This window comes from Neolamprologus multifasciatus, chromosome 19 (genome assembly GCF_963576455.1).
Source record: "Neolamprologus multifasciatus chromosome 19, fNeoMul1.2, whole genome shotgun sequence".
Taxonomy (NCBI): Eukaryota; Metazoa; Chordata; class Actinopteri; order Cichliformes; family Cichlidae; genus Neolamprologus; species Neolamprologus multifasciatus.
The window spans coordinates 13,609,541-13,627,471 of NC_140457.1; the positions used below are offsets into that span (position 1 = coordinate 13,609,541).

The following is a 17,931-nucleotide window of genomic DNA, read 5'->3' on the forward strand; positions in this document are numbered from 1 at the left end:
TTTCCTCACCTTCAGCCAATTAAATTCGTGTTGTTTAAAAATAAGTTAAAAGCACCGCCTACTTTATATAGCAGTCAAAACTAGCACTCAGTTAACCAATCAAATTGCTGCTTCAAGCCGCCTAGACTGGATTGACGTCTCTTGTACCCAACCACAGTTAGCTCATACAAATCATACTCTGTCACAGCTGGATGAGGAGTTTCTCATTTAGGGGGCGTTTACAGTGAAGTACGCAGGTTAAAAACATTAGTACCGTTCACATTATATTTATTAAAAACACAAAGCAACGATCTACAGTTTATATTAATTAAAGATTAGTGCCTAATGTACTCAAACAGTGCGTTTCCGTTTATTAGGAGTCAATAATTATGCCACGTTAGAAAGGTTTTGACTATACCCAAATGAGGTGAGCATCAGCAGCAGCCAGCACTTAAGCACTAAATCCATCCAACAGAGCCAAGTAATAATTCAGAACCCAGCTTTAGGCTTTTGTATGTGACAAATCAAAAGAAGAATAGGACCCATTTAATGTTTTTATTGTTTGAAGGTTCTCTTCACTCTTCACCTTAGTCTTCACCTTAGTTTTTTTGGCAGCAGAGAAACCAGGCCAAGCAGGTAATGCAAGTCATAGTTAAGTCCGGTAGTAATAAACAGGTGTGTCCCATGGCAGCTACTCTGTGGCTTTAGTTTGTCTGAAAAAAAAAGTCTGAGTTACTCCAAATGCCACGACATGAAGTAAAGGTTAGCTAAGTCAAGTCAAACTTTATTTCTATAGTACATTCAAAACAACCTCAGCTGACGAGAGCACTGTACAAGTTAAACAAAATAGACTTAAAATATAAACTCTACATAAAAGTCACAAAATCAAGCTGTGGTTAGTCCTTCATAAAAAAGATATTGGAACAACTTGAATTTGGAATTGGATGGAAGTATTTCTCCATGCATTCTGATGAAAGTAGGACTTTTTTCTTGTATTTCAACCTTTTATTTTTATTTCATAGAAAGTCCGACAGAACCCATAGCTTTTAATGATCAGAAACATGGCACGAGTCGCATTTCATCAGTTGTCCTCACCATCCACCCACAGTACCCACCCATCTCCATCAACCAGCCACTGGTCTGCCCTTCCTGCCCTCTCTACCACTACCTGCCCCAACTCAGCCTCCTCATGTACTCCAGCAGACTATGAGATACAGATCTCATAACACCCCAGTGCCCCTCTGTTTCTATTTGGTCTGTTAAGTGTATTTAATATTGTTCTCCTCCTCCTCCTGCCTGACCCAACCTGACCTACACTGCGTACAAGATTGCACGGATTAGATTTAAAATGCTCTGGTAAAATCCCCAAGTAAAGTTATCTTTTTACCTTCCTGCATTATACTATATCCCAAATTCTATATACATCAAAATAAATTGAAAATGTGCAGTTTGATTTAATCTAGTGTTATATAGGTTATTTGAGTTTTAAGACAAGGAAACGGTATATATTTTTAAAATAAATTATTTATCCATGTGCTTCAAAGGAGCTTGCAAAGAAAAGCGTCTGGACTTCTTTAAGTTACTTGAAGACGTTTCACCTCTCATCCGAGAGGCTTCTTCAGTTCTAAGGTCAAATGGTGGGGAGTCCCAGATATAACCCTAGTGGGAGTGTCCCCCCACAGAGGGACAAAAGGACCCCCTGATGATCCTCTAATCGCCTGAGCCAAGGTGTGGAACTGGGTGTGGGTCCCAATCAGCCAGAGTTTCGGGTGAGTTCATTGTGAAACCTGGCCCCACCTTATCATGCGAATTCCTGAGGTCAGATGGCCCAGGGTGTGAGTGGGCGTTAAGGCGTCTGGGAAGGGATCTCAAAACTGGATTATAGATGGCAGAGAGTTGGTGTCGTAAACCACCGCCTCTGTTCAAAGATGGTCGCTCACAGTGGACATAGATGGCTTCTTTCACTCCTCTTTCAAACCATCTGTCCTCTCTGTCCAAAATGTGAACATTGGCATCCTCGAAAGAGTGTCCTTTATCCTTAAGATGCAGATGGACCGCTGAGTCTTGTCCTGTGGAGGTCGCTCTTCTGTGTTGTGCCATGCGCTTGTGAAGTGGCTGTTTGGTCTCTCCAATGTAGAGGTCTGGGCATTCCTCGCTGCACTGTACGGCATACACCACATTGTTAAGTCTGTGTTTTGGCGTTTTGTCTTTCGGGTGAACCAGTTTTTGTCTGAGTGTGTTGCTGGGTCTGAAGTATACCGGGATGTCATGCTTGGAGAAAACCCTCCTGAGTTTCTCTGATACACCGGCTACATAGGGGATGACAATGTTGTTGCGTCTGTCCTTCTTATCCTCCCTCGCTGGTGTCTGATCTTCTTTTCTGTGCCTCTTTGCTGACTTTAAAAACGCCCATTTTGGATAGCCGCACGTTTTGAGTGCTTCCTTTACATGTGTGTGTTCCTTCTTTTTCCCTTCAGGCTTAGAGGGAACATGTTCTGCCCGGTGGTGTAGGGTCCTAATTACTCCAAGTTTGTGTTCCAGAGGGTGATGGGAGTCAAACAGGAGGTACTGGTCCGTGTGTGTGGGCTTCCGGTAAACTTCGATGTTGAGGTTGCCATTCTCTTCAATGTGCACAGCGCAGTCCAGGAAAGGCAAACAGTCATCCTTCGTGTCTTCCCTGGTGAACTTGATGTTTTTATCCACAGCGTTGATGTGCGCAGTGAAGGATTCCACTTCTTGTGTCTTGATTTTGACCCAACGACTACAAGAAGACAACTCCTTGGAGGACAGGACCAACTTCACACCCGATCAGATTTGCACACTGTTAGACCTCTGCCTCACCACCACATATTTCAAATACAACGAAGGCTATTACAGACAAAAACATGGCTGTGCCATGGGCTCCCCCGTGTCACCTATTGCAGCCAACCTTTACATGGAGGAAGTGGAAAGGAAGGCTCTTGGCTCTTTCAAAGGAAGAGTACCCAGCCACTGGTACAGATATGTAGACGACACCTGGGTCAAAATCAAGACACAAGAAGTGGAATCCTTCACTGCGCACATCAACGCTGTGGATAAAAACATCAAGTTCACCAGGGAAGACACGAAGGACGACTGTTTGCCTTTCCTGGACTGCGCTGTGCACATTGAAGAGAATGGCAACCTCAACATCGAAGTTTACCGGAAGCCCACACACACGGACCAGTACCTCCTGTTTGACTCCCATCACCCTCTGGAACACAAACTTGGAGTAATTAGGACCCTACACCACCGGGCAGAACATGTTCCCTCTAAGCCTGAAGGGAAAAAGAAGGAACACACACATGTAAAGGAAGCACTCAAAACGTGCGGCTATCCGAAATGGGCGTTTTTAAAGTCAGCAAAGAGGCACAGAAAAGAAGATCAGACACCAGCGAGGGAGGATAAGAAGGACAGACGCAACAACATTGTCATCCCCTATGTAGCCGGTGTATCAGAGAAACTCAGGAGGGTTTTCTCCAAGCATGACATCCCGGTATACTTCAGACCCAGCAACACACTCAGACAAAAACTGGTTCACCCGAAAGACAAAACGCCAAAACACAGACTTAACAACGTGGTGTATGCTGTACAGTGCAGCGAGGAATGCCCAGACCTCTACATTGGAGAGACCAAACAGCCACTTCACAAGCGCATGGCACAACACAGAAGAGCGACCTCCACAGGACAAGACTCAGCGGTCCATCTGCATCTTAAGGATAAAGGACACTCTTTCGAGGATGCCAATGTTCACATTTTGGACAGAGAGGACAGATGGTTTGAAAGAGGAGTGAAAGAAGCCATCTATGTCCACTGTGAGCGACCATCTTTGAACAGAGGCGGTGGTTTACGACACCAACTCTCTGCCATCTATAATCCAGTTTTGAGATCCCTTCCCAGACGCCTTAACGCCCACTCACACCCTGGGCCATCTGACCTCAGGAATTCGCATGATAAGGTGGGGCCAGGTTTCACAATGAACTCACCCGAAACTCTGGCTGATTGGGACCCACACCCAGTTCCACACCTTGGCTCAGGCGATTAGAGGATCATCAGGGGGTCCTTTTGTCCCTCTGTGGGGGGACACTCCCACTAGGGTTATATCTGGGACTCCCCACCATTTGACCTTAGAACTGAAGAAGCCTCTCGGATGAGAGGTGAAACGTCTTCAAGTAACTTAAAGAAGTCCAGACGCTTTTCTTTGCAAGCTCCTTTGACTACGATGACCTGGATGACTGAGAACCTTCACAGACATATCCATGTGCTTCTTGTAGTATTTGTTTTTTGCATCAATATCCTTTGCGAGATTTGTTAATTTGTAAAATTATTGGTTATATATGAGAAAAAGGACAAACCACACAATACTTTTGACAGGGGTGACGTTTCTATCGCACTGCAACTATCGCAGCACCCTGTGCCAAGGCAACTGCAGCTTCCTTGGATTCTTCTCCTTCAGTCCTGCCCTGCAAAACAGTCATCACAAAGGGTAAATGGTAAATGGCCTGTATTTGTATAGTGCTTTTCTAGTTCCTAAGGACCCCAAAACGCTTTACACAACCAGTCATCCATCCATTCACACACACATTCACACACTGGATGCGTAACAGCACTGTTTATGTCATGTATAGCTACAGTATATGTTTGGTACTGTTTGACATGGTGTAACTGATGTTGACACAAAAAGCCCAGATTGATCAGACCATGATGCATGACATCATGCTCCAAGCCATACCTCCCATGTCCGTGGCCGTGTCATCACCTGGTGGGCTCAGTCACTGTGCTTTTCACACTACATTTCTCAAGCATGCAAATAGACACAAACACCTTGACACATAGAGACAAAGTGAAAAAATGGCTACACTGTTTACCAAATTGACATTTTCTGTCTCATTACTTCCAGGCAAGTTACCATGGATATCATGTTTGTAAGACCTGATTTCAAAATAAAGAGTGTGGCTGTGCATCAACATCAGCATCACTGCAGTCTTGTCCCTAGATCACCACAACTGCCTCCAATCAGCAACCATGCATGCTCATCAGCCACCAGGGGTGACGTTTCTCATTGCTCCACATGTAGAGACACCAACCTTCATCTTCCTTTGATAGAGCCATGAATCCTCTCGGTGGTCCTCCTCTTTTCAGTCCCTTCTGACCTTCTCTGCACCTTCTCCATCATTACTCTCAAAGCAAACGTCACATCTGCTCTTTCCGAAGCCTGATTGTTGCTTGCCTGAGCGTCACCTCTCTTCTTAACCCAGCTTTAACAACTCATACACTTAAATTTGTGGTAAGGCTCATCAATGAAAAAGTACTTCTTCAAAGTTTTCAACACATTCTCTTCACTTTTTCATACCAATTTTATCTTTATAATTAATCACCCTAACCTGCTGCACATCCCTTCCAGCCAATTAATACAAGTTATTTTCTCCTTTCTCAGTGTCCATGCTCATATAAAACGTCCAACAAGCCTTTTTTCCCCTTTGCCACCTCTCTCTTTGTTTTATACATAGCCTCCCAGTACATCTGGCTACTTGGAATGGTGACCATTCCATTTTTTCTTTGTTCTTCCTTTGCATATTTCCTCATTCTACATAATCTCCTTGTCTTCTTTCATATGTTCAGCTTTGGATCCAAATGACTGATCTTAAGTAGACTTCTTTGAGAGAATAGATTTGCTGCACTTAGGAAAACTATCTTAAGCAAAACTAAAAGGAGGAAAAACTGAGGGAACTTAGAAAAAACTTCTCAAAGCAGCTTGTAAGAACTATATGACTGAAGGTTTAAAACATACATACAGCTTTAAAATGGGTATGTCTGCTGCAGAGATAAATATCGTTTGGGTGTTCATTTTTGTCGAAGAGCAGAAATTTAACTTTTCATCATTCTTCGTTCGAAGGGGAAAAGATCGACGCCCGAACAGGGACTTGAACCCTGGACCCTCAGATTAAAAGTCTGATGCTCTACCGACTGAGCTATCCGGGCTCTGACGACAAGGCGCACAGGACACAATAAGAATTACAACCAGACTGAACGCCGCCAATTTATTTCACCAGTCTAAGAAACTTTTCTTTCAGCTTCCGTGATGTCAAGACGAAACGGTCGTTGTTAGCAGTGAACTACGCTAGCAAGCTAAACTTAAGCTAGCGCTGCAGACAGCCTTTTGTAACTTCATGTAGCATAGAGCCACGTTAAAATACGAAAGGTTAGTCACCGTCAACCCGTCACCGTGTTATAATCATAACACATTATAAACCGGATCATGTTTGTAGTTTGTTTTTCACTGCACACACAAACTCATTGCATCGTTTTTAATAGACGAATTTTCAACTGTACAAATTGGTATTTTACAAGATTTATAATATAAACAAACAAAAACGCTAATCACCTTCAAATTAACATTAATCACTACAGTCTCCATCGACAGTACTTCATCACCTTGGCACATCCCTTTGAAAAATAAAAATAATTTAACAATATGTGTACGAAAATATACAGATGCAAAACAATCCAAGTTAAGTGACACTCTGCATTAGCAACTTATTAAAGTGCATCATTCCCAGTGTAAAGACCTGGCTTATTGACATGGGGAACAGAGTGCTTCCATGCTCTGACTGGATATGGTAGAGTTTCTTGCTGTGCCATCAAGTTTGAACCCTCCAGAAGGATGAATATGTGATGTCCATGCACTTTGGGAGATTTTAGTATGGCAGAAGTCAATATTACATGCTTTGACAGCCTTGTTTTCCTACTGAACTATTAGTCTATAAGTCTGTTGACAAATATTTAAATGGGGGAAAAATGGGTGACATTAGATTTTAAAGTGTCTGCAAACACATCAAAATGGATTCAATATTCCCCTGGGCTGCTGTGAAATAACCTGATAACACAGTGCATGTTTGCATGCAGAACTCAAATCAGTACAATTCATTTTTTAAACAAATATCAATTTGTGCAAATGCATCCAGATTTCTGGGCTTTGGGACATTTTTTTTTAGAAAAATCTCTTGTAAAGCAATTAATGCAGAAAAGGGTTAAATTAAAAGATGATATGAAAAATATTATGTAAATTTTATAAGAGTTGAGATCTTCATACTTTTTTTTTTTTTACAAGAGGCAAAATGCAAGCTGAAATGCAGAGTATATGGTATAATCCACACCCTGCTGCTATCAGTACAAGAACAAATATACACAATGAAAGTCTCTGTTTTTAACAGCATCTGTCTAAACACACTTCATTGTTATGGAGACATTCTTCATTTTCTTCATTTCATGTTATCATGTTTACAAAAGTGGTAGACAGCATAGTCTGGACTGCTGTGGTCTGGTTGGGGCAAACTGTTTACTTTCCAGCAGTGCTTGGTGTTCACAAGCACTGTATCTCCACAGCATACGCACTTTCATCCCACGTGATGTTAAATATGTGTAGTGTAATCTGATGTGCACAGTGACTATTAGAAATAACTTGATCCTGAAGGTCCTCTTCTGATAAACATGTTTACTCCAAATGCCTGTTAAATATAACATTGATGTCGCAAAGTCACAAAGAATTCGAATGACCAAAGGCAATAACTATCTGAACCTGTTCAGATTGTTTTACTGCTTTTGCATTATGTCAGATCAGATGTTCAGTCCTGGAAAAGGGTCTGGATGAGGATCAATGTTGTGGGATCTATATAAGGACAGATGCAGGTATTCGCATGGCTTGATTATGTAACCTAAAGTGAGAGAAAGAACAAAATATTCATTTACTTGCAGTGAATACAGACAAATTAACATTCAATAGCACACACAGAAAGGAAGAGCATTCACCTTGTGTATGTGAGGAGGCATTTCATCCTCTAAACTCTCCTCTGGTAGTGGTTCATGGTGTCGTTGCGCTGTTTGACCATCCTCTGCCCATCCTCCCATTGGCACACGTGCTGACCTCACTATCTTTACCCCTGTACCAAACGGGTCTTCAAAACAAACAGACAGGTAGTCAAGATTTAACACACTTATGTGACTTCTCCACAACTGGCTTCTTTTTTGAGTCGCCTCCTTATGGCCTTTTGAAAGGATGCAGGTTTAAAGCACTTTGCATCAGCTTTCTTTTCAATTCCAGACTCTACATCTATCTTTTATATACAGTCTATAAGTAGAACTGAAGAATTACAGTATTTCCAGTGCAGGCAAATTTTCACATTAGTACTGACACAGCTCCCACACCTCTTCCTAAAATGAACACATTTCCTTAAAGTTTATTAATTTATATTTCCATTCATTGTAATAATGCTACTGCAAAAGAAAGGATTTATTATAATAACCTTAAAATTAATAACATTAAAAAGAATACCAAGCAACCAAAAACATAGATACCAGTTGTAGGTCCACTGTGGTGTCTCTGACTGCTGCTCTGTGCTGTTGGCCTCTCCTGGCCCAGAGCAGTGCTGCTGGTGGCTGAAGCTGAAGTGGGAATGGCACTAGGACTGGGAACGGTGGTGGGGAAAGTGTGCGATCGAGGGAAATTTCTTGAATGGGGAATGGGTTCGCTCCTTACTTCATCTGGGATGCTGTCGCTGCTTTCATCGCTCTCCTGTCTGTGCCAAGTGTGGCGGGACATCTCGCCACGAGACTGCTGTTTATGGAGCTTTGGAATAAAAGTGAGAAAGATGAGGATGGATAAAGATGGATGAGATCTGTGAAATATTCATAATACCTCTGTTATGCATGCACATACCTCATGCATATAAAGTGCATGGATGCTCATCTCAGTGGAGGCATACTCTGATAGGACCAAACTTGTAAGCTGACCTTCCCATGCGCTGCTGCCTGAGCTCACAGTTCGAGCGTCGGTCCTACCGGAGGAGAGAACGAATGTGGAGAAAATTGGACACAAGGAATTGGCAAAGAGAAGGAGAACATGAGTTTAGTATAACTGAAAGAGTATCTTTCCTACCCTGAGCCTGCCATTGTTCTGCTAGTATGGCCAGCAGCCCTGTGAGCTGCACTTAAGCTGCCTCTCAAGTGAAGGCTGCTGCTAATTGGCGAAAGAGAGCGTAAGGCGGACCCCCCATCGTTTATGCCAGCTGCTGCATGATTTGCTAAAGAAATATCCCGGTCAAAATGAACTGAGGCCAGTGTGGAGGGACCTGTCAAGAGGTTTGCAATGAGACTCCGCGGCTAAAAAAGAAAGAAAAGACAACAGAGAAAATCAATTTTTACCAGTGAAAATGTAATTACATTAATTAATCACCACTTTCATACTTGGGTATGCATGGTAGTTCATCAGCCTACCTCAGACTCTGACAGAGACATTGGATGTGTGTCTGAAGGAGCCCCTGTGGCTTCTCTGTGAACTCTTTCTTTCAACTGGCTGATAAAGTGTGTGGTCTCTCGAGGAGGCTGCCACTGGGGGTTAGTGATGGCAAAGTGCATCAGCGATAACTCCGTCTTCCCATCCTCTGCCTGCTGATAGATAGATGCCTCTGTCTTCCCTCTGACATCCACTACAAAGGGAGGATTAATTATCAATCAATAACACCACATAGTTTATACTTTGTGTTTACATCTACATATTTAGTCATAAAATTGGCTGTGTTGTGACAGTCTCTCACCGCAGGGTGTCCATGCTGCCTAATGTCCATCTGAGCAAAGGAGCAGGTGTCTCCCACCCCAACCACCTCCACAGTGAAGTTTCTGAAGAAGTCAATGATCTCCAAAGATTTTCTCCTTAGACAGAAGATGAGGATGATGGGAGTCACCACTGGACTTAACAGCTCCTCTAGAATAAACACCTGGAGGAAAACAAAGCGTAAACTGCACACTGAAAACGAGGAAAGTGTTATGCTAAATTTATTCTTTTTGAACACATTCAAATTTAAACTTCAACGTTGCTTTCAGCACTAAAAATCTTCAAGTGAAGAGTAAATTACTTCTAACAAGCAGTGATAATATGCTCCTCAGCATGGGACCAAAGACCCCCACAGTCAATAGCTAGAATCTGCTAATTTTCCAATCCCTATGAGACATGAATGCAAATGACAGTGATTGTGAAGCTCACTATTAGCGGTGGGTGGTGTGTGTATTCAGGCCATAGTCTCTGGTAATTAACAGCTAAATAGCAGAAAATCTTCAGAAGCCTTTCATGGTAAAAACAAAGTGCACCTTCTCTCAGTTCTAAGGTTTTACATATCAGGAAGTAATAAAAATAATCTGGGCCTCAGCAAGTCTTAAAATGAGGTAACTTTAGATGAGCTACAAAAACACAGGATATTACACCATGTCATTATTTATTTAACATAAACAAAGCCAAAATGCAGGAGGAGTGTATGAATACCCATTAGCTCCCTTATTGCTTCCATATCACTTAAAAGGGTAAGCGGCGGCCAAGTGCTGCAAATCAAATGCATTTGATTGATCATAAGCAAGCGTGAGCACCTCTATAAACTGAGATTTTTTGGCAATACTTTGGTCTGAAGCATTCAGGTGTGAGATGATCTTGAAGAATCAATTGTTGCTGCCCTTCAGTCTGTGAAGTACTACAAGGCCTCTAAACAATCTGAAGGTCCACTACTGTACAGTGAGAATGATGGTTCACAAGTGGAAAACATTCAATACTGTTCTAATCTTTCCAGCTAATTCATAATGTCATACTGTGCTTGGAGAAACTGCCAAAAAACAAAACAAAAACAAATACAGAGTGCTACATCTGAGAATCTACAGACAGTAATTTTGCATGTTGTAATGTTATATGTTAAAGTTCAATCAGTGCAATTAGAAAAAAATGAATAAGTATGACTTTTTTTGGGAAGATTTTCCAGGAGAAAGCCTCTTCTCATTAAACCTGGAACCACAGCTTAAGTTTGCAAAGCTGCATCTGTATTAATCACAAGACCTCTGGAACAATATCCTTTGAACAAAAAGGACCAAAGTGGAGATATTTAACCATAACACAGTGCAACATTTAGCAAAAACCAAATGCAGCACATCAGCACAAAGACCTCAGACCAACAGTGAAGCATGGTGGTAGAGGGGATTATTTAGGCTTGTTGTGCAGACACAGATCCTGTGGCACCAATGACCTGTACAGTCATTGAGTCAACCATGAATGTTTCTGTATTCCAAAGTATTCTAGCGTCAAATATGAGGTTTCAAGCTAAAGCTTGTTCCTTGCAACAGGCCATAGTTCCCAAAACACCCAGCAAATCTACAAAAGAATGGCTGGAAAAAGCATGTTTTAAAAGGCCTTTATCATGGCAGAGGTAAGCAGGAGCAGAACATGTGTGCATAATTGTTTTTTTTAAAAACAATGATTGGCTTCCATTAATTGTCTTTCAGTCAGTTTTCAGGTAATGACATGTTCAGTGTATAATTTGAAGAAAAAAAATGCTTTTAGAAAGGTTTATTCATAGTTAAGTTTCTGTACTCACTGCTTTGTACTGGAACAGCTGGGAGAACTGGTCTCGGGTTTCGTATCTATGTGCATTGCCTTGCCAGTGATCAGGCATGTAGTGGATATGAGCCAGAATGACCCGCAACAGCTGCTCAGGGCAGAACACCATATGTTTATCAGGAATAAATGACCTGTACAGAAAGAAAGAGAAGTGGTGGAGACGGTCTTTTTTTTCCACATTTACTGAGATATGTATGATGACACAAAGCTTTGGACAACAGATGCATATTAGACAAGAATGAACTGTTTAAGTAAAGTAAGTGGACATTTTTAAAAAATTATTAATTTCATTCATAATAAACTACACATATGCATCGTTTCTTTCAGTGTTTTGGATGGCTGAAAGCGCAAAATAATTAACTGTGTCAAATTAACTTTTGGAATTCAGATGTAAAAGAGCCAGAAGCTGCTTAAGGCAAGGAATCCCTCTTCCTTCCATAAGTAGGAAGAAGAACGAGATGCAAAAGAGCATTAAAGGGATTACAACTATGAGTAGCTTTTAAAAGGGCAATAAAGAAATAGCTCGGGGTTAATGGTTGATATTCTACATGATGAGATTTGGGTCCTATAGTCTTAGTTTGTAGCAGATGTATGCAATTTAATTTACAATATTGTTAAGTATTTTATATATTTATAAAGTTTCATTTAGTTTTACACAGCTGGACTGATTAGCGGTTTCTTGCTATTCTGCTTTCTACCCTTTATTTTACTTTTCTTCTCCACTGAACACATTTTAAATTTAGGTTTTTATCTTATCCAGACTTCCCATTAAATTATTTCACCATCAGTCCTTACCTGCAGATTGTGATACACACTCCAAGGAGTGTGATTGATGAGAGCACATGCTCCACTGCAAGAACGTCCTCATCATAGATGGTCAGGGCGATGAGAACGGCCAAAAGAGACCCGGCGAAAAATGCCACATTTTTGGCAACCACTGTGAGCAGTGGTGAAAGGAACAGTTCATATACTTGGATGCAGCCTGAATGAAACAGGAACAGAGTACAAAGAAGAGGAAGAAAGGAGGAGGAAATGGGGTTGATTATTAACTCTGTAGGCAATGAATGAGAAGCACCAGAAAAATCTTTTTCCTTGCTCTTATCTACAGGAAAAATCCCAATTGGTCTCATATATTTACAGATTTGCCAGATTTACGGATTAGCCTTTATAATCCTAGCTTTTAGAAAATAAGAAGGTAGTTATGAGCATAAAAGATGTGCAGGAGATGAGTTGGTGCACTGACCTTGTAGCCTTTGCTGAGGCGTGACATGAGCTCGTGGTCCAGCTCATTGAAATGACGCAGATAACATCGACCATACAGAGACCAGCATCTCGCCCCCAGAGAGCCAGGCTCTCGCTTGATCACCTACATACAAACACAGACAAAAAAACAAAACAAAGCACTGTAATCACTATTAAATGCAAAAGGAAATGGCTTAGTTAATTCATATGTAAATCATTTACCTCAGTATAACTGAAAAAGGCATAAAGGATCTGCCACACAAGAATGACTGGACACAGCAGCAGATTTGCAATGCCGATCCACAGGATACGAGAGGCTAGCCTGTCTGCAAGCTCAAGCCTGTTCCCTCCCCTCTTATACTCCTGTTTCAGACTCCACTCGTTCTCAAACAGGGAGCCTACAGGAATGAAAACAATCAAAATCAGCAGAGTTTAAATAAAGGTTTCTTCTCATAAACAGATCAATTACTTACACAGGTATATAACTCGTATACAAAGCACACATGCATAACTGATGACAGACCTGGTCCCCAAAGAAGATGAGCTCAAGTTGTATTTGAGACCCCGAGTATAAAACACGGACTCCCCAAGTACAGGAAGTCGAAATCGCACAGGAAGAAGTGATTTATTCACCATGGCAACCTAGAGAAGTACAGGAAGAAAGGTTTGGTTTGAGGTTACATCATTTTATGTCTGAAAGAAGTGTTCACCCACCAAAATCTTTAATGACATTTCACTGCAAATTATACAAACCATGTAATTCTTAAAGCGGAGGATGCGGTGGTAAATGTCCAGCTCTGTCAGCTCCTTTTTATGGATGCCAGATCTGATGTTCCTTCTGGATCTCACAATCCTGGCCTGAACCTCCTGCCACGTTGCATAGGGGAGCTCTGACTGAAGCACAAAAGTACTATAAAGCTTAGGAATTGGGCTTTATTCTTGGCAAAAATAACAGACATTAGTGGGTGTTTCTAATGTCAACAGGACAAACTGTCCCACAAAAAAACTCACCATGGTCATTTTAAGGGCGTTGATGTAGAAGGATCGGATCTCCAATAACAGCACCACATTGTAGATGAATTTAATGAGCCGATGTAGCCAAAACACCCCGGAGATTATCAGCACAAAGATCACAATGCATTGTTTCGGATTCTGTAGACCAAAAGAAATGTTATTATTCACCAGCATTGAAGCAGTGCTTCAACAAAATGTCATATTTATCAGAAAATAAAGAAAATTGGAGGCTTTATTTATACAATAATTTCTGAAGATAATATAGTGAAGATTAAGGCAGACTTAAAGAGGGCCTTTTATGTTTTCCTTATTTTCTGTCTGGATTCTCATATCTAAAATGGTCAAAACACACAATAATGACATCAGCATGCAAACATAAACCTCAGACTGCTCTAAAAGCTTGATGTCAGATATTCTATTTTATTGTAGTCTCTGTATGACATCATTTAGGGCAGATGTGCTTGACATGGTCATCTCAGCCACACAAACCCATGGCTGTAAGTATAGATGCCCCACCCCACCTGCTGTTAAATCTTCTGTTTGAGGTGTTGCAACCAATCAGAAAAAGCTGTCTCAAAGATAGAGGGACTAAAATGTGTAGTTTAAGGCAGTCAATAAACTAAGGGGCTCCACCAAGCACAGCATACGGTAAATATTATTATTGTTTTGAACTACAGCTGGAGCACTGTCTCTGCAAAAAACACCATAAGGTCATTTTAACAATACAGAGTCTTAGACTCACCTTGCACTGCAGACATCCACTGGGAGGAATGCATCAGGCAAGGTGACTTTAGATGAATCGGTGTGATTTACAAACTTGTTGGCAAAGAGGACGTCATAATCCACACAGTTAGCAAGGAACACTGTAAAGCCAACCACAAACAGCAACTGACTGCGTAGAGAAAGAAAGCGAGTGGTGCCAGGTAAAGAGGAAAAGACAGGGAGAAATAGAAAATATGAAGACAAACATAAGACAAAGTATACTCTACAGATAAAAGTTAATGCTAAATTTGCTGAAAAATACAACTTGTGATGAAGAGAATACGTACACCAGCTCAAAGATCTCTCCGAGCAGCATACAAGTGAATCCATTCTTTTGATGCAGATTATAGACGTAATAAGTGTTAAGGAATATCCTAAATCCATCTGCGGTAAGAAAGTGCAGGGCAATTCAGAATGTGGTGAGCAAGAAAAATTAGTTCAAAGGATATTCTCTGGAAAAACAGGTCCAGGTTTTCTATGTGGTGCCATTGAGCTGCAAAAGAGTTGTTTCCAGTTAGTGACATTGTTATTCTGAGGCATCACTGTGAATATAAAACAAAAGGGGCATGCGTTTTTGAAAGTCTTATATTTGTTTGTGATTTGTGCATGTGTATCATACATTTAACTCCTTCAGGCACATGCATCAACAGGTTCTCCTCTCCCGGGGGAGAGTCGCTGTATGATGCCTCCAGGCGCTGGTATTCTGTGTCAAAGTGCGCCATACCGACAGCAGCTTCAGTCTCACGGAGTTGTCAAACTTGCTGCTACAGACTGTAGAAAGGAGGGGAGAGAGTTACGGCTCTAAATTTTAAAGAACGTGACCAGGTTTCACTGCTAAGTTTCATTTTCTGCATAAATATCACTGCATATGTACGACCACACCTCATATCTTGGTTAAAAATCAACTAAATTTGAGACCCATACATTATAGAAAACACGCTATACAGGTTACAACATCCACAAAGTCCACCAGAATTAGCCTTAAGTATAACTCTTTATTGGTTTATTCATTATTGACTGTACAGATATATGCCATTTTTGCTGACCCTTCGGAAGGAAGGCCAATGGTCAGGATCACAGACAGAAGATGAATGTAGGTACTTACTAGGAAATTCAAAACTAGGTCTACTGGTCAAAATGCACTATGTTTACATGATACATGTTGGAAGCAGATAAAAGTTGGCCTAAAGTGCATATATAAAATATGTCCATAGAGCAGATAGGGCAATATCTTTATGCATTAGATACCAGAAACAATTTTAGAATGTCTGAATGCGACACAAAGTAATAAATATACCCCAATGACCAAGTAAAACCAAACAAAATACAGTCCTTCAAGCTTTGGTCTGACTATTGTGTTACAGCCGTGACACCAACGCCCAAAGCCCCCAGAAAACCCCACAAAAATTATATTAAAAGAAGACCAACACTCCTTATGATGTAAGAAAGACTTATTTTACACGTAAGCTGTGGCTTATCACACGATAAACAACACATTGTGTGTAACGACTTTGCTTATAGGTAGCTTATAAGAGGCCCCTAAAAATACACGAAGAAAACTATAGACATATATATGACAGGAAATACGAAATATACATACCCCCATTCCAGTACAACACGCCCCGAACTGGTATGGTGTTTGCTGAACATATCCCGCTGTAAAAAAAAAAAAAAAGGAGGAGCAGTTTTCTGTGAGCCTTTCTCCTGCTTGTCTTATCTAAAACCACAACAAACCGCTCGGACAGAGAATTAAGCAGTATTTCGTCAGAGGGGGTCAACGAACACGTCTGCACATGTTTACACTCGCTTGTAAGTAAACCGTAATTAGCTTGAAGCTAAAATAGGAGAAGCGAATCAGGTGTTGTTGTTGTCGTGGTTTGACAGCAAAGGCCTGACTCCCCAAAAAATGTCCCCCCCGTCTCTCGCATCATCTTATCCTTACCGTTTGTGTCTTGAGCGTCCGCTGTGTCAGGCCGCAAGAGTGAATCGCCTGAAATTTTTTTAAAGAAGCGCTTTATTTTCGTTTTCTCGTCTTTACCTATCAAAGTCAGAGGTAAGCCAGTTTCATTTTCGAAACAGCTAGCCGTCTGGAGTCCGTCACCGCGGAGTGAAGGGTATCTTGTCCAATAAGAAACGGACTTCTCTCATGGCATAACGTCAGCCAATCGGATTTCCCTAGAGGCGGGCTCATACTGATACGGCCTATCTAAGCGACTCACCATGTAGTCAACGTGCTCTAATTAAATGGCTGATTACTACCACCGTCTGGCCGTTTAAAGTAGAGTCATGCTGTGATATTTTTTTCATTTATTCTTTCAATTGTATATTCTATACAATAAAATTTAATACATAAAAATATACAGTGCCCATATGTATGTGTTTGTGCAGAAAAACAAAACACGTACATAAATGAAACTCAATCAATGCTTAATTATTATTATTATATTATATTATTATTATTATTATTATTATTATTAGAACAACTGTCAATAAATGTCAATCAAAATTAGTAACAATAAACAAAATCACTACTTAGCAGCAGTTCGTTTAAGACAATTCTACTTTTCCTTGGAATTAATGTTAGCAGGTTGTGGTCAGAGTGTGATTTGATCCTCATAACCTGATAAAGAAATATATAAAGCTGCCCACCTGGTTTTAGCTGCATGCAGTTTTTTGCTATAGAGAAACGTTTAAGGTATCTTCAAAAATGAAAGCCATAATTTGAGATTCCGTATGAATTTCCATTTTTAGCAATAATAATATGACTGAGAGCAAATCAGTGCAAGGTTTTCTAACTTTGTTAGTCAAGCAGATTCTGACTCTTTTCTTAAATCATTTTTTTAGCATTAATTCAGAAGTTATGACATGTTTTGTTAACCATACTAAATTAATAACAGGCTCTTAAGCTGCTGTTAAAGCTAAATGAGATGAGGTAAAAGAGCTGACTCCACACTGACTTCCACAAAGACCACGCATTGCAAAGCCAAGCTCACCTTCTGTCGCTCTCGTGGCTGCCATGAATATTCATACATAATTGTTAAGCCTCTAGAGTGACAGCTGGGCTTTTGTTCAGTGCATGTGTCATTAGTTACACTGTTAACACCAGTCCTTGTGTGCGTGCGTGTTTAACTTAATAATGACAGATTCATTAACCAATGTCCACTCCCTGAATTTGTGAGACAAGGGTCTGTTTAAGTTAGAAAGACCACAAAGAGTTACAATAGAAAGAAATGCTCAAATACACAAAGCCATCAAAGTCGTGCTATTGCTTTTCAGCCATTTTCAGTCTCGCCAGTTTCACCCAACCCATCTCATCCTATTTTTTTCCTGATATTTTTAAGAAGAGGAGGGGTGTCTTAAATGAGGGGGAGTCCATGTAATCCAGTTATTATAGCGATCTGGGTAATTTCAAATGCGCTCATTAGGATTAGGCTTCATTTAACTTAATCCAGTAGAAAAAGTCGCTCACAACAAAGCTCAGATGA

The 17,931-nt window shown here is 40.8% G+C and overlaps 1 protein-coding gene and 1 non-coding gene across 2 annotated transcripts; both read right to left on the reverse strand.

Annotated features, from left to right (window-relative positions):
- Positions 1 to 5,906: 5,906 nt before the first annotated feature.
- On the reverse strand, positions 5,907 to 5,979 carry trnak-uuu (transfer RNA lysine (anticodon UUU)). The gene has a single exon. It is a non-coding gene; the product is annotated as a tRNA-Lys (tRNA).
- A 312-nt stretch (positions 5,980 to 6,291) lies between these two features.
- On the reverse strand, positions 6,292 to 16,564 carry atg9a (ATG9 autophagy related 9 homolog A (S. cerevisiae)). Its single transcript, XM_085142287.1, is given in 24 exon segments — positions 6,292 to 7,712; positions 7,807 to 7,952; positions 8,353 to 8,623; positions 8,714 to 8,831; positions 8,933 to 9,156; positions 9,271 to 9,473; positions 9,476 to 9,482; positions 9,591 to 9,770; positions 11,406 to 11,559; positions 12,224 to 12,386; positions 12,389 to 12,410; positions 12,672 to 12,794; positions 12,893 to 13,068; positions 13,194 to 13,210; positions 13,212 to 13,312; positions 13,424 to 13,564; positions 13,682 to 13,806; positions 13,809 to 13,822; positions 14,427 to 14,576; positions 14,734 to 14,798; positions 14,896 to 14,939; positions 15,066 to 15,217; positions 16,047 to 16,102; positions 16,389 to 16,564. Coding segments are annotated over 22 exon segments (2,556 nt in total). The 5' UTR covers positions 15,169 to 15,217; positions 16,047 to 16,102; positions 16,389 to 16,564; the 3' UTR covers positions 6,292 to 7,703.
- Positions 16,565 to 17,931: the final 1,367 nt, after the last annotated feature.